The 14,028-nt window shown below is 35.1% G+C and overlaps 2 protein-coding genes across 2 annotated transcripts; both read left to right on the top strand.

Moving 5' to 3' along the window:
* Positions 1–4,927: 4,927 nt before the first annotated feature.
* LOC130933839 (pre-mRNA-splicing factor ATP-dependent RNA helicase DEAH7-like) lies at positions 4,928–10,347 on the top strand. The gene is made up of 12 exons (XM_057863448.1): positions 4,928–5,348; positions 5,623–5,927; positions 6,100–6,197; positions 6,488–6,599; positions 6,887–7,064; positions 7,153–7,382; positions 7,467–7,643; positions 7,831–7,902; positions 7,997–8,173; positions 8,341–8,402; positions 8,493–8,645; positions 8,730–10,347. Exons 1-12 carry the CDS (start codon positions 4,928–4,930, stop codon positions 10,324–10,326), a joined length of 3,582 nt encoding a protein of 1,193 aa, XP_057719431.1. The 3' UTR covers positions 10,327–10,347.
* Positions 10,348–11,824: 1,477 nt separating this feature from the next.
* Positions 11,825–13,639, top strand: LOC130932568 (peroxidase 9-like). Its single transcript, XM_057861914.1, has 4 exons — positions 11,825–12,100; positions 12,224–12,415; positions 12,659–12,824; positions 13,227–13,639. The coding sequence occupies exons 1-4, from the start codon at positions 11,825–11,827 to the stop codon at positions 13,637–13,639; spliced, it is 1,047 nt and encodes a 348-aa protein (XP_057717897.1).
* The last annotated feature ends 389 nt before the right edge of the window (positions 13,640–14,028 follow it).

Below are 14,028 nucleotides of genomic sequence, written 5' to 3'. Positions count from 1 at the left end.
TGAGTGGATATTTTATACTCTTTTTGGGGGTAATTTCATGTAGATTTTAGCATGTTTTAATTAGTTTTTAGTGGAATTTTATTAGTTTTTAGGCAAAAATAATATTTCTGGACTTTACTATGAGTTTGTGTGTTTTTCTGTGATTTCAGGTATTTTCTGACTGAAATTGAAGGAGTTGAGCAAAAATCTGAGTTAGGCTGAAAAAGGACTGCTGATGTTGTTGGATTCTGACCTCCCTGCACTCGAAATGGATTTTCTGGAGCTACAGGAGTCCAATTGGCGCGCTCTCAATGGCATTGGAAAGTAGACATCCAGGGCTTTCCAAAAATATATAATAGTCCATACTTTGCGCGAAGATAGACGACGTAACTTGGCGTTAAACGCTAAGTACATGCTGCTGTCTGGAGTTAAACGCCAGAAACACATCATTATCCGGAGTTGAACGCCCAAAACACGTTATAACTCGGAGTTCAACTCCAAGAAAAGCCTCAGCTCGTGGATAGCTTTAGTCTCAGCTCCAGCACACACCAAGTGGGCCCCAGAAGTGGATTTCTGCACCAATTATCTTAGTTTACTCATTTTCTGTAAACCTAGGTTACTAGTTTACTATTTAAACAACTTTTAGAGACTTATTTTGTATCTCATGACATTTTCAGATCTGAATTTTATACACTTTGACGGCATGAGTCTCTAAACTCCATTGTTGGGGGTGAGGAGCTCTGCAGCGTCTCGATGAATTAATGCAATTGTTTCTATTTCACTCAAACGTGTGTATGGTCCGATCTAAGATGTTTATTCGCGCTTAATTATGAAGGAGGTGATGATCCATGACACTCATCACCTCCCTCAATCCATGAACGTGTGCCTGACAAATACCTCCGTTCTACATCAGATTGAATGAACTTCTCTTAGATTCCTTAATCAGAATCTCCGCGGTATAAGCTAGAATTGATGGCGGCCACTCTTGAGAATCCGGAAGGTCTAAACCTTGTCTGTGGTATTTCGAGTAGGATTCAAGGATTGAATGGCTGTGACGCGCTTCAAACTCGCGATTGCTGGGCATGATGACAAACGCAAAAGGATCAATGGATCCTATTCCAACATGATCAAGAACCAACAGCTGATTAGCCGTGCTGTGACAGAGCACCTGGACCGTTTTCACTGAGAGGATGGGAGGTAGCCACTGACAATGGTGACACCCTACATACAGCTTGCCGTAGACGTGCTTTACAAACAATTGAGTTGAATATTACATTGCAGAAATCCAGAGGACAAAGCATCTCCAAAACTCCAACATATTTCTCATTACTGCACAACAAGTAACGATTTTATTCTCTTTTATTTTTCCAATCTAATAATTCCAACTGATAATTTTAATTAATATCCTGACTAAGAATAATAAAATAAACATAGCTTGCTTCAAACCAATAATCTCCGTGGGATCGACCCTTACTCACGTAAGGTATTACTTGGACGACCCAGTGCACTTGCTGGTTAGTTGTACAGATTGCAAATTCGTGCACCAGTGGCCTTGCATGTTTCTTTCTAATTCTCTTTCTACCATCTCTACCGACATCGTCATTGGTTTCATGTCCAGCAGTTTGATCTCCCTCAACTTGGGGTGCCTTAGTTGGTAGTACATTAGTGGTCTTAACACTATTATTGTTTTCATCATGCACCTCAGAATCAACATTACCCTTGTCTTGACCCACTTCTCCATTACCCTTGTACTGATCTTCCATCACCTCATCTTCTCCCTGCCTTTCTTCATTACGACACACATCCTCATCGTCTACCTCTACAACTTCTACCTCATCATCAGATACCTCGACTTCATCTACGTACTCAGGATTTTCTAGAACAGGATGCTCAAAATATAAGTGAATCCTGTTACCATTTTTCATAGCAGCATCACACATACTAACAACATCAGCATCCCTCTTAAGCGGCCTTAATCCATTTGATAAGTCAAAACTGGGCTCCAACCAATGAACATCCTTAAACCCTGTGTAACCTAAATCGAGAAATAACCCTTCTACCAGAAATAAATTACAAGTATCCACACATACCCTGTCAATGTTGCTAACAGTACCCCCAGAATATTGCATTCCACCCTTTTGATTGCTTTCTAACCTACCCATGTGGTGCATCACAAATGTTATGAGTGCTGACATCTGTAATTTCAAGCAGAAAGATTACACATTTTAAGACTAGTACAGCACTAATCAACTACTAAAATTGTTCATCCAAAGCCAAAAAAAAAAATTACCCGGACTAAACCCTAAACCAATACAATACAGCAAACAACGCATGGATCAAGTGACAAAATTTTAATGCCCGAAAATCCAAATTGTCACATACTTAGTTTCCATTTTTTTCCCATCAAAGACTATGTAGCCACAACAACATGAACGAACACAAAGTTCCTAATAGCTAAGAGGCAAAGATATTCCGCGTACCTTGTCAGATGAACAACCACCAACATGCGACAATGTCCCTCCAAACCAGCGTTTGCGGTGATGATGGACTGACGATGGTCTTGGACGGTGACTTGAAGAGGAGAAGATGGAGAGACTACTATGACTCTAGTGTTAACTCTTTTACTCTTTTTGACCCTCTTTCACAGTGTTACACTCTTTTAACTTCTTAATACATTAGTTGAAATTAGGTTATTAATTAGAAATTAGGATTATTGAATTGGGAAATTTGGGAACGGATCCAGCTAAGCACTCTATTTGCCAGAGAAGCTTTTTCATTTGCCACATCACACACTTCCGTCAACGGAGAAGGCATCACTTGTCGGACGGGCATTTCGTGCACGTTTTAAAATTTTCCAACGATATTTTTGTCGATAATAAAAGTGCGGGGCATTATTGTCAGCGTTTACAAAATCCGGGGGTATAATTGGTGGTTAACCCTAAAATAATTATAATAATTACTGAATAAATAATTTAAAAAATATTTACCAAAATAAATATCTTTCTCTTATCTTGTTTACACTCTAAACGAGATATATCTATATATAAATAATTAAATATAATTTTAAAAATAATAAAAAATATTATAATTTAAATTGGATCAAACTCTTAAAAGTGGAACATTTTAAATAATAGAAAAGATGGACGATTTTAAATAATAGAGAAGATAAATAGTGCATTTTAAATAATAGAAAAAATGGACTGTCCATTTTAAATGAAAAGCATACATAATTGTACCGTTAAACTGCCTACTATTAACACGATTATTTTTTTTCTAACTACCCATTATTAATACTATTGCTAATGTATTATTTGGGTATTAGCGGCCAGGATAGAGGGGCCAACATACAATTTAAATAATGGATAGTTAGAAAAAAATAATCGTGTTAATAGTATGTAGTTTAACGATACACTTATATATGCTTTCACTTGTTTAAATGTGTTAACGTGCTTATTTTAAATAGACAGCCATCTTTCTTATTATTTAAAATGCACGATTTATTTTTTTCTATTATTTAAAATCGTCCATCTTTTCTATTATTTGAAACGTTCCATTTTTAAGAATTTAATCTAATTTAAATTATTAATATTTTTTATTATTTTTAAAAATTATATTTAATTATTTATATATATAAAATGAAAAAATACACATATCTCATAAATACTATAAATGAAATATATAAAAAATTATCTTATCTACAGTATAAATAAAATAAGGGAAGGATATTTATTTCGATAAATATTTTTTAAATTATTTATTTCATTAATTATTATAATTATTTTATTTATTAAAATAAAAATTCCCAAATAATTTGAGTAAATTTTTTGAATTTATCCTTAAATTGATCTTTTGATTTTTATATTAACGTTAAAACTAGTCTTTTAATTTTTAAATTTAGCAACTTGTCTAATTATATTTTAAAGAGTTAATATTCTACTTAAATTATTTTATAGCGTTATGAAGGGTAAAAGTGTCATAAAAAAATTCCGTTCATGAAAAATGAAATTGAATTTAATTCCATCATTCTATGATAATTTCAATCAATGAAATTGGATTTAATTCCATCATTCTATGAGTTTTGTTAAGCAACTTTAGTATTTGTTTGTACGTTATTATTTTGATAAAAAAAGATTTTTTTTTATTTTTTAGCATATTTAATAAATTTTTAATAGTAAAAATAAAAATATTAAAAAATTAAAAAAATATTTTTTTTAAAAAAGTATAATTTATATTTTAAAATTTTTTTTTAAAAAAAAATATTTTTTATATAATAAATAAATAAAAAAATACTGTTATATTATTTTTTTTGGTATGAAATATCTAAACATAAAATTATTTGTATTTTTTCATAAAATCTTTAAAAAAAAATAACGAGTGCGAGTATCCAACAAATATTAGTAATATACTTTTTCTTCGTTTTGGCGCGTAAACCTGATATGAACCTTCTCCTCCATAATTCGGTTGGAAACCAGTTAGAAAGGGCTGCGTGCCGTCACCTTGGTCGCGAGGTCCAGTTGATCAGTTGAAGCAAAACGGCGTCGTCCTTCAAGTCTCTCTCTCCGATTCCAACGTACCCTAATTTTTTAATATCGAAGCTCACTTTCGTATTTTCCCCTAAATTGCTCTGAACTTCACAATTAGGAATTTTTTAAATTCATAATTGAGCTTGGAGCTGCTCCTTATCCAAATCCAACTTGCATCATGGAGGTTAGTATCATATTCATGGCCCTATTCCTTTTGCTCTTTTAGGAGAAATATTTAGTGTTACCATTATTTTGATAAAAAAAATCTTTTTTTAAAGAAAAAAAATCTTTTTTTAAAGAAGAAAAATCTTTTTTTTTTTTTTTCTTACATTTTCACTGCTCAATATTATATCACTTCATACTGTTGCTTTCATCAGTTAGCAATTCTTGTTCAATTAAAATTTAATATTTTGAAGTTTTGCTGCATGTCTCGTTATGATATTTCAACTTTGAAGGTCCCTGCTTCACCCTCTGGATATGAAAGGGAGAATGATAGGAATGAGAGGAGGCATCACAGAGATGAGTCAAGAAGTGGTAGCAGAAGACTGAAACATGTAGACAATTTTGAAAGTAAGGAGCCTTACTTTGAGAGGGATTCACGTAGTAGGTATGGCCATGAATACAACAGAAAGAGGGAGCATTATTCTGAGAGGGATTCACGTAGTAGATATGACCATGAATACAACAGAAAGAGGGAGCATTATTCTGAGAGGGATTCACGTAGTAGATATGACCATGAACGCGGTAGAAGTAAGGAGCCTTATTCAGAAAGGGATTCCCATAGTAGGTATGACCATGAATATGGTAGAAAGCGAAGCAGATATGAGGGTTCAAGGAGAACACCTGGTATGTTATTGTTATTATTCTGCTTCTTGTAATTTCCCGTATTAATCCGATTACTGGAGCCAGATATGCAGTAAATTAATCCAAATTTGAAATGCTAGAAAACTTTCTGCTTTTTTAATTTTGTATCATTATATCGAACAGAAATTTAAGAAAATATCATTTCCAGAGTATAATATGCAAGTTATCCCCAACACATTTGTAAAATCTGGCTCTTAGTATTATCATCATTATCATCATCATTATTATTTAAGAGTTACCAGTGTTTTATTTGCAGGCAGGCCTGACTGGGATGATGGGCAATGGGAATGGGAAGATACTCCTCGAAGGGACAGTGTCTCTAGTTCTAGACGTCATCAACCTTCACCATCCCCTATGTTTCTTGGTGCCTCACCTGATGCACGATTGGTTTCTCCATGGTTAGGAGGCAATACTCCTTATTCTTCTTCTCCATGGAACCATGTGTCTCCATCTCCTATTCCAATACGTACTTCTGGATCTTCAGTCAAATCTTCTACTTCTAGATATAGTGGAAGGTCCCATCAACTTACTTTTTCTTCGGGAGCGTCAAGTTCGTATGAGGTATATCTTGTGCTTAATAATATCTGTTTTGCCCTTGTTTAGTTGATAATTGATCTGAGATACTTTAAATAGATGATTTTAAGCTGATCACTAACAAAATGTCTAGAAAGGTTCCATGGTTTCATTACGGTCGTTTCTAATAATATGCATGTACATCTTGTCATGTGTTCAGGATGAAGTGACTGATAAGTCCGAGTTTGGTGAAGAACACAAGTATGAGATTACTGAAAGCATGCACGCAGAGATGGAATATGATGCTGACCGGGCATGGTAATTATGCTAATTAAACTTCATTTTGAGAAGTATCCATTTTGATGTTGTGTTAAATCCTTGTATTTGACATGTGTGGTGTTAAGTTCTTGGAAAATAATTTGGTTCCTTTTCTATGCTTGTCTTCTATAATACGTGCTCGGTCAAATTTAGGTTAAAATTAAGTTTGACTTTGTGATAGGGTTGAAGTTATAGATGACCTTTTAAGCCTTAACATATATTGTGTAATTTTCAAACTTTCACTTTTTGATGTATAATACATCAATCTGATTAAGATTATCTTTGTGTAGGTATGATAGAGAGGAAGGTAGCACAATGTTCGATGGAGGAGATAACTCATCCCTTTTTCTTGGAGATGAGGCTACCTTTCAAAAAAAAGAGGCTGAGCTTGCCAAAAGACTGGTAAATAACTAAACATTAATAATTCTAATTATATGTAAACTAATATTTGCTGCAAACCGTTATACACACACAACTTCTTGTTACTTGCAAATTTTTCTTGGATAAATTAAAGATAGTTCCTTGTCATAAGTAGAACTGATACATGTTAAAACTGAAATGTCACATATGAAGATGTTCTATACACCGTGTTATATATCTTATATATGCAGCATGGATTGTGCATTGTTTTTAGCAACTTGCTTTTAGTTATCTTGTTAAAGTAATCAGGAGTTGTTAACAAATAACAGACTAGAAGAGATGGGACCAAGATGTCCCTTGCTCAGAGCAAGAAATTGTCTCAGCTCACAGCTGATAATGCTCAATGGGAGGACAGGCAACTGCTGAGATCAGGAGCCGTTAGAGGTACAGAGGTTCAGACTGAGTTTGATGATGAGGAAGAACGCAAAGTTATTCTTCTGGTGCATGGTAAATCTTCATCTGGCTAATTGATGTTTTATGCAGTTTGTATGGCATTCACCTCTTTATACTGATTATTTTTTACCAACATTCGCAGATACAAAACCTCCATTCCTTGATGGCAGAGTTGTTTTTACTAAGCAGGCAGAGCCAATTATGCCAATAAAAGATCCAACATCTGACATGGCTATAATTTCTCGTAAAGGATCTACTCTGGTCAGAGAAATACGTGAGAAACAGAGTTCAAATAAGTCTCGCCAACGTTTTTGGGAGCTTGCAGGCTCAAAACTTGGCGATATCTTAGGTGTTGAAAAGACAGCAGAACAGGTATTCTTCTGGAACAGTTGTGATCTTTGCTTTCTCTTACTGGTGTATAAAGACTTATCCTTTTTAAAATCCTTTCAAATGCAGATTGATGCAGACACTGCTACAGTGGGTGAACAGGGTGAAATAGATTTTAAGGAAGAAGCTAAGTTTTCACAGCATTTGAAAAAGGAAGAGGCTGTGAGTGATTTTGCCAAGTCAAAGAGTATTGCAGAGCAAAGGCAATATCTGCCCATTTTTTCAGTGCGAGATGACCTATTACAGGTTGGTTTTTTCTTTATTGTATGTGTATCTCATAATCAGCTAAGAGAAGAAGTGGGAGATTAATATAAAAAATTGAATGTGGTACCCACAAAAATGTTTTGCCCTCTCACTTGTGAAGAAAGTGAGAAGCAAATAGAGCCAGTGGTTCATATATGTTGCAATAATTTGTTGATATACACTTGTGTAGGTAATTCGAGAAAATCAGATTGTGGTAGTGGTTGGAGAAACAGGCTCAGGAAAGACAACCCAATTGACACAGGTGCATTGTCCTTTTCTTTTCTTTTCAATTATTTATTACATGATCATGTTTGTCCAATCAAGACAGAAATTTGACATTTGAGTTTTCTGAACAGTATCTGCATGAGGATGGCTACACTATAAATGGTATAGTAGGTTGCACCCAACCCAGGCGTGTGGCAGCTATGAGTGTGGCCAAGAGAGTCAGTGAGGAGATGGAGACAGAGCTGGGTGAGAAGGTTGGCTATGCTATACGGTTTGAGGATGTGACTGGGCCAAATACCATTATAAAGGTAAACACTTATTTATAACACTGGAACTATTGTGCTATTGAGTGTGGTTTCTTTTCATTGTATTTATCCTTTGAGCATACACAAGTCTAACATATACATTAGTTACGTGCACACATTATTAACTTTTGTTGCTATGTATTCTAAACTTAAATGGTTGAATTTTACAGTACATGACAGATGGGGTTCTTCTACGAGAAACACTCAAAGACTCTGATCTAGACAAGTATCGGTATGAAAATATTGAGAAAATTCACCCTCAACAATGACATTTATGGTGTTTCTGCAAAAAAAATAACGTTAGTATCTGAAACTATTGCAGGGTTATTGTCATGGATGAAGCCCATGAAAGATCATTAAACACGGATGTTCTTTTTGGAATATTGAAGAAAGTTGTAGCTCGGCGTCGTGATTTTAAGTTGATTGTCACGTCAGCAACGCTGAATGCACAGAAATTTTCACATTTCTTCGGAAGGTGAGTTTCAGCTCCTCAATCTTGTCTAATATCTCATTTTCCACATTTTGGTTGGTTCACGATCTAATTAGGGCATTCTTGCAGTGTGCCAATTTATCATATTCCTGGGAGAACATTTCCTGTGACTACATTATGGAGTAAAACTCCAGTTGAAGATTATGTTGAAGGTGCAGTGCAGCAGGCCATGAGGATTCACATTACTAGTCCTCCAGGTGACATTCTTATCTTCATGACTGGCCAAGATGAGATTGAGGCAGCTTGCTACGCCCTTGCAGAAAGAATGGAGCAGATGGTCTCTTCTTCAAAGAAAGCATTCCCTAAACTCGTGATTCTACCCATATACTCTCAGCTTCCTGCTGATTTGCAGGCTAAGATATTCCAGAGAGCTGAAGATGGAGCCCGAAAATGCATCGTTGCCACTAACATCGCTGAGACATCATTGACTGTGGATGGTATCTTCTATGTCATAGACACAGGTTATGGTAAAATGAAGGTGTATAACCCAAGGATGGGAATGGACGCTCTCCAAGTCTTCCCCGTCAGCCGTGCTGCTGCTGATCAGCGTGCTGGTCGAGCTGGTAGAACTGGGCCTGGTACATGTTGTCGACTGTACACAGAGAGTGCTTACCTAAATGAAATGTTGCCCAGCCCTGTCCCTGAGATTCAAAGGACTAACCTCGGCAATGTGGTCTTGTTGCTGAAATCTCTTAAAGTTGATAATTTACTTGATTTTGATTTCATGGACCCACCTCCGCAAGATAATATTCTCAATTCTATGTACCAGTTGTGGTTATTGGGTGCCCTTAACAATGTGGGTGCCTTAACAGATCTTGGCTGGAAAATGGTTGAGTTTCCACTGGACCCTCCACTTGCCAAGATGCTTTTGATGGGTGAACAGCTAGGGTGCCTTGAGGAGGTTCTGACGATTGTTTCCATGCTTTCAGTACCGTCAGTTTTCTTTAGACCCAAGGACCGAGCAAAGGAGAGTGATGCTGCACGCGAAAGATTTTTTGTGCCAGAATCTGATCACTTAACCCTGTACAATGTCTATCAGCAATGGAAACAGCATGATTACAGAGGTGACTGGTGTAATGATCATTTTTTGCATGTTAAAGGTCTAAGAAAGGCCAGAGAGGTGAGATCCCAGCTGCTTGATATTGTCAAGACACTGAAGATCTCTCTAACCACCTGTTGGCCTGATACAGACATAGTCAGAAAAGCAATTTGCTCAGCATACTTCCACAATGCAGCAAGATTAAAGGGTGTTGGAGAGTATGTCAACTGCCGGACTGGGATGCCGTGTCATCTACACCCCAGTAGCGCACTCTATGGCATGGGTGCAACTCCGGAGTATGTGGTTTATCACGAGTTAATCCTAACCACGAAGGAGTATATGCAATGTGCTACAGCCGTGGAGCCCCAGTGGTTGGCTGAGCTTGGACCCATGTTTTTCTCTGTTAAGGAGTCTGATACATCATTGCTGGAGCATAAGAAGAAACAGAAACAAGAGAAGACGGCCATGGAGGAGGAGATGGAGAATTTGAAGAAGATGCAAGCAGAGGTCAAGAGAAAACAGAAGCAGGAGGAGAAAGAAAAGTTGGCTAAGCAGCAACAAGTCTGCATGCCAGGTTTGAAAAAGGGGTCTTCCACATATTTGAGACCAAAGAAACTTGGTTTGTAAATAAAGTTGTACTCTCAAGATGTGATTGCATATATGACTAAGGAACTATGGGAATGCAAGTTTTGCAAAATGTGATTGCAACTACATTTGTCATACATGATTCCATTCCTTTCTTTGTTTTCAAACATTAAGATGGCATATTCTGCAAAATTCCTGAGATACATCAACAATATCTGTTGCATTCAAACAGAAATTTGTTATGCTCATCAGCAATAACCAATAGCACATTAGCAGAGATGTGGTGTGCTTTATATATATAAAAAAACTTGGTGATGTTTCAAAGGTACTCAGAGTAATGCTACCAACATTTTAAATTTGATTACATTTTATTGTGAAATATATTAAGTTTGATTCAATAAATGTATAATTATGTTGCTTATGTATCATGATTTTAGTGATCAAATATTGTATTAATATGCATAAGAATTTCATTCTAGCTGTTGACTGGTGTATGCCCTAGTCATGAAATCAAAATTGCTGACTCTAAAGTATGAACTGCCTTTACCAACTTACATTTCACCTTAAGCAATTCACAGTGCAATATGGTTCAATATTGAAGTTCACCATTGTTCATTTGTGTAACATGAATGGAAACTGAAAGTACTGAGTAATGTCAGGCCCTCAGGGCACTTGTTCTGTTTTTCGAACCAAAGTCCTCTCTCTTTTTCCTTGCATCCCATAAAAAAACCAAAGAAAGAAAGAAATACAGCTATTCAAATAGTGTTGTTATCTTCTTTTGAAAATAAATTATGACAAAGTCAAATTTCAATTGTTCTACACGTAAGAAATATCTTCTGAGATAATTTACATGAATCAGCAAGGCAATAGAATCTGATTATTCAGTATGAATAACAATGCTCAAAAAAGAATAAATTTGTCTGATAAAAGATAAATTTGTCACTTCTAAAACTTTTTTGATATCATTTTTATCCCTTATAATTTTTTTGAAGGATGAGATTGGTGTTTATTGTAAATAAATAAAAGGCATCTAATGCAACAAGATGCCTAACTTTAGAGAATAAGTGTAACCCTTTATTTGGTCCCAAATCAAAGTGGCATTTCCCATGTGATCATGACAGATACATGTACATTTATTTACATTTTCGGCCGAGTACTTATCTGCCATACTTTTAACCTTAATAGTAGTGTAAAACTTTGTACAGTGCTTAAAAATTAAACTTGGAGGAAAAAATGGATTCTTTGCCCCTTTTTATCAAATCTAGAGCAGGTAATAGCACAACCACTGTGAAACAGAATTGAACAAATTACATCAGAAATTCAGAATCAAGGCAAGGACAAATATGGATGCTGTTTGAAGAAGTCATTGATTCATAGCTCTTTTGCTTTCCCACATTAGAAGATTTGGTGAAGAGTGAGAGTGGTTTGATTTGATCACTCTGAGTAGTATATATACCAAACAAAACCAATCCAATAATAAGAACATGCACACTTCAAAAACCAAAAACAAGAAACTTCTAAACTCTTGGCATTTTTCACAATGCATTTCATCAAACTCAATAATCTTCTTGTGATAGCTTTGGTTTCAACTTCACTACTATCTTCTTATGCGTACCCTGGCTTCAACTTTGGTTGGGGTGGAAGAAACCATGGAAGTAGGGGGGGAATATCTTATGGTCTTTCTCCTCAGTTCTACCAATTCTCATGCCCTCAAGCCAATGACATTGTCATGTCAGTGTTGGAGAAAGCCATGGCTAAAAACATGAGAATTGCTGCTTCTCTTCTTAGACTTCACTTCCATGATTGCTTTGTCCAGGTGAATCTCATTTTATATATATCCGTTATAATAACTGTTTCTCTGTGGTAAGTTGCTTCATGTTCTTTTTGCATGAATAGATCAACTAGTATTCATAAGTTCTTTTTTTTTTTTTAATGGCAGGGCTGTGATGCTTCGATTTTGCTGGACGATAGCCCTGCAATAGTAAGCGAAAAGAACTCCGGCCCGAACAAGAATTCCATCCGAGGTTTTGAAGTGATCGACGAGATCAAGGCTAAGTTGGAAGAAGCATGCCCTCAGACTGTGTCTTGTGCAGACGTTCTTGCTCTTGCAGCAAGAGGCTCCACTATTCTTGTGAGAAAACCACACTTTAATCTACTTTAATTGCTTGCTATATGATAGAGATTAATTTCGATACGCAATAAAATATTTTACACTGTCAATTAATCATAATATCATCTATATAGAGATTAAATTGACCGAACATTAAGATTAAATTGTTATACTTACATTTTACTTTAAAATGATTATTGATATGTATGGATATGCTTATTATCCTAATGATAAATGAAATTTAAATGATTATTTTTGAAACAGAGTGGAGGGCCTAACTGGGAGCTACCATTAGGAAGGAGAGACTCAAGAACAGCAAGTTTAATTGGTTCAAACAACAACATTCCACCACCAAATGCCACCATTGAAAATCTAATAACATTTTTCAAGCGTCAAGGCCTTGATGAAGTTGACCTTGTTGCCCTCTCAGGTCAGAATATAATTGATTCAACCTACTTTCCTTCATTTATATATTTTTTGTCATGCTATATCATAGTCATCTATCTCCATCTTCTTTGTTCTCATCAAATCATCAGTTATGAACACTCGACATAATATGGATATAGAAATACACCGAATTTTTATAATGGTAAGATGTAAAGATATCATTTACAGATATAAATATTTTTTATACAAATTTTTTTAAAAATATTTATTAAATTTTATATTAGTATTAATGATACAAACAAAACGTAACTGTTAGACCCTGATACTTGTTAAATGCCTGGTTAGACAAGCCACTTAATTAATCTTTCTGTGCTTCATAGCTTAGTATTAATGATCACATTTGATTGAGTTTTACTCTTTTTTTTGTTAATTATATTATTATTAGGTGCACATACAATTGGGGTGGCAAGGTGTGCAACATTCAAGCAAAGACTATACAACCAAAATGGAAAGAACGAAGCAGATGTGTCAATAGAAAGAACATTCTACTTTGGTCTCAAAACAATGTGTCCAAGATCAGGTGGTGACAACAACATTTCCCCATTGGACTTTGGTTCTCCCAGGATGTTTGATAACACTTACTTCAAGTTCATTCTTCAAGGAAGAGGCTTACTCAATTCTGATCAAGTTCTTCTCTCTGGTGGTGTCATCAAGACTCAAGAACTTGTCAAGAAATATGCTCAAGATGAGGCTTTCTTCTTCCAACAATTTGCTATGTCTATGATCAAATTGGGAAACCTTCGACCCATTACCGGTTTCAACGGCCAAGTTAGAAAGAATTGTCGCCGAGTTAATTAATAATTAATTAAGTATAATTATGCGTTTAATTAGTAATATTATTGACATGATGATGATATATAAAAGTAGTAAAATTTTATGTAGTGAAATATGTGGCTTCTGTGTGGTACTTTATTTGATAGTGATTTAATTTGTGAAGTGCTGATTGAAAATTATGTTATATATAGTAGTTAAGATAAGATGGGGACAAAAATATATCTCCAAAAATTATTTCACCCTTTTGTTCAACTTTTTTTTTTCTTCTTGAATCTTGATTTAATCGATACCGTGATTTCTTTTATTTGTAAATTGAAATAAAAGTAACTTTTTAATTAACATAAGTTATAAAATTTGTGTTTGACAAGATTATTTTTAACATTTAAAATAATTTTAATATATATAAATATAAT

The sequence above is a fragment of the Arachis stenosperma genome, chromosome 6, assembly GCF_014773155.1.
Source record: "Arachis stenosperma cultivar V10309 chromosome 6, arast.V10309.gnm1.PFL2, whole genome shotgun sequence".
In the NCBI taxonomy this organism is placed as follows: domain Eukaryota; kingdom Viridiplantae; phylum Streptophyta; class Magnoliopsida; order Fabales; family Fabaceae; genus Arachis; species Arachis stenosperma.
The sequence above is the reverse complement of the archived record's forward strand: the minus strand, read 5'-3'. Positions and strand labels throughout refer to the sequence as shown.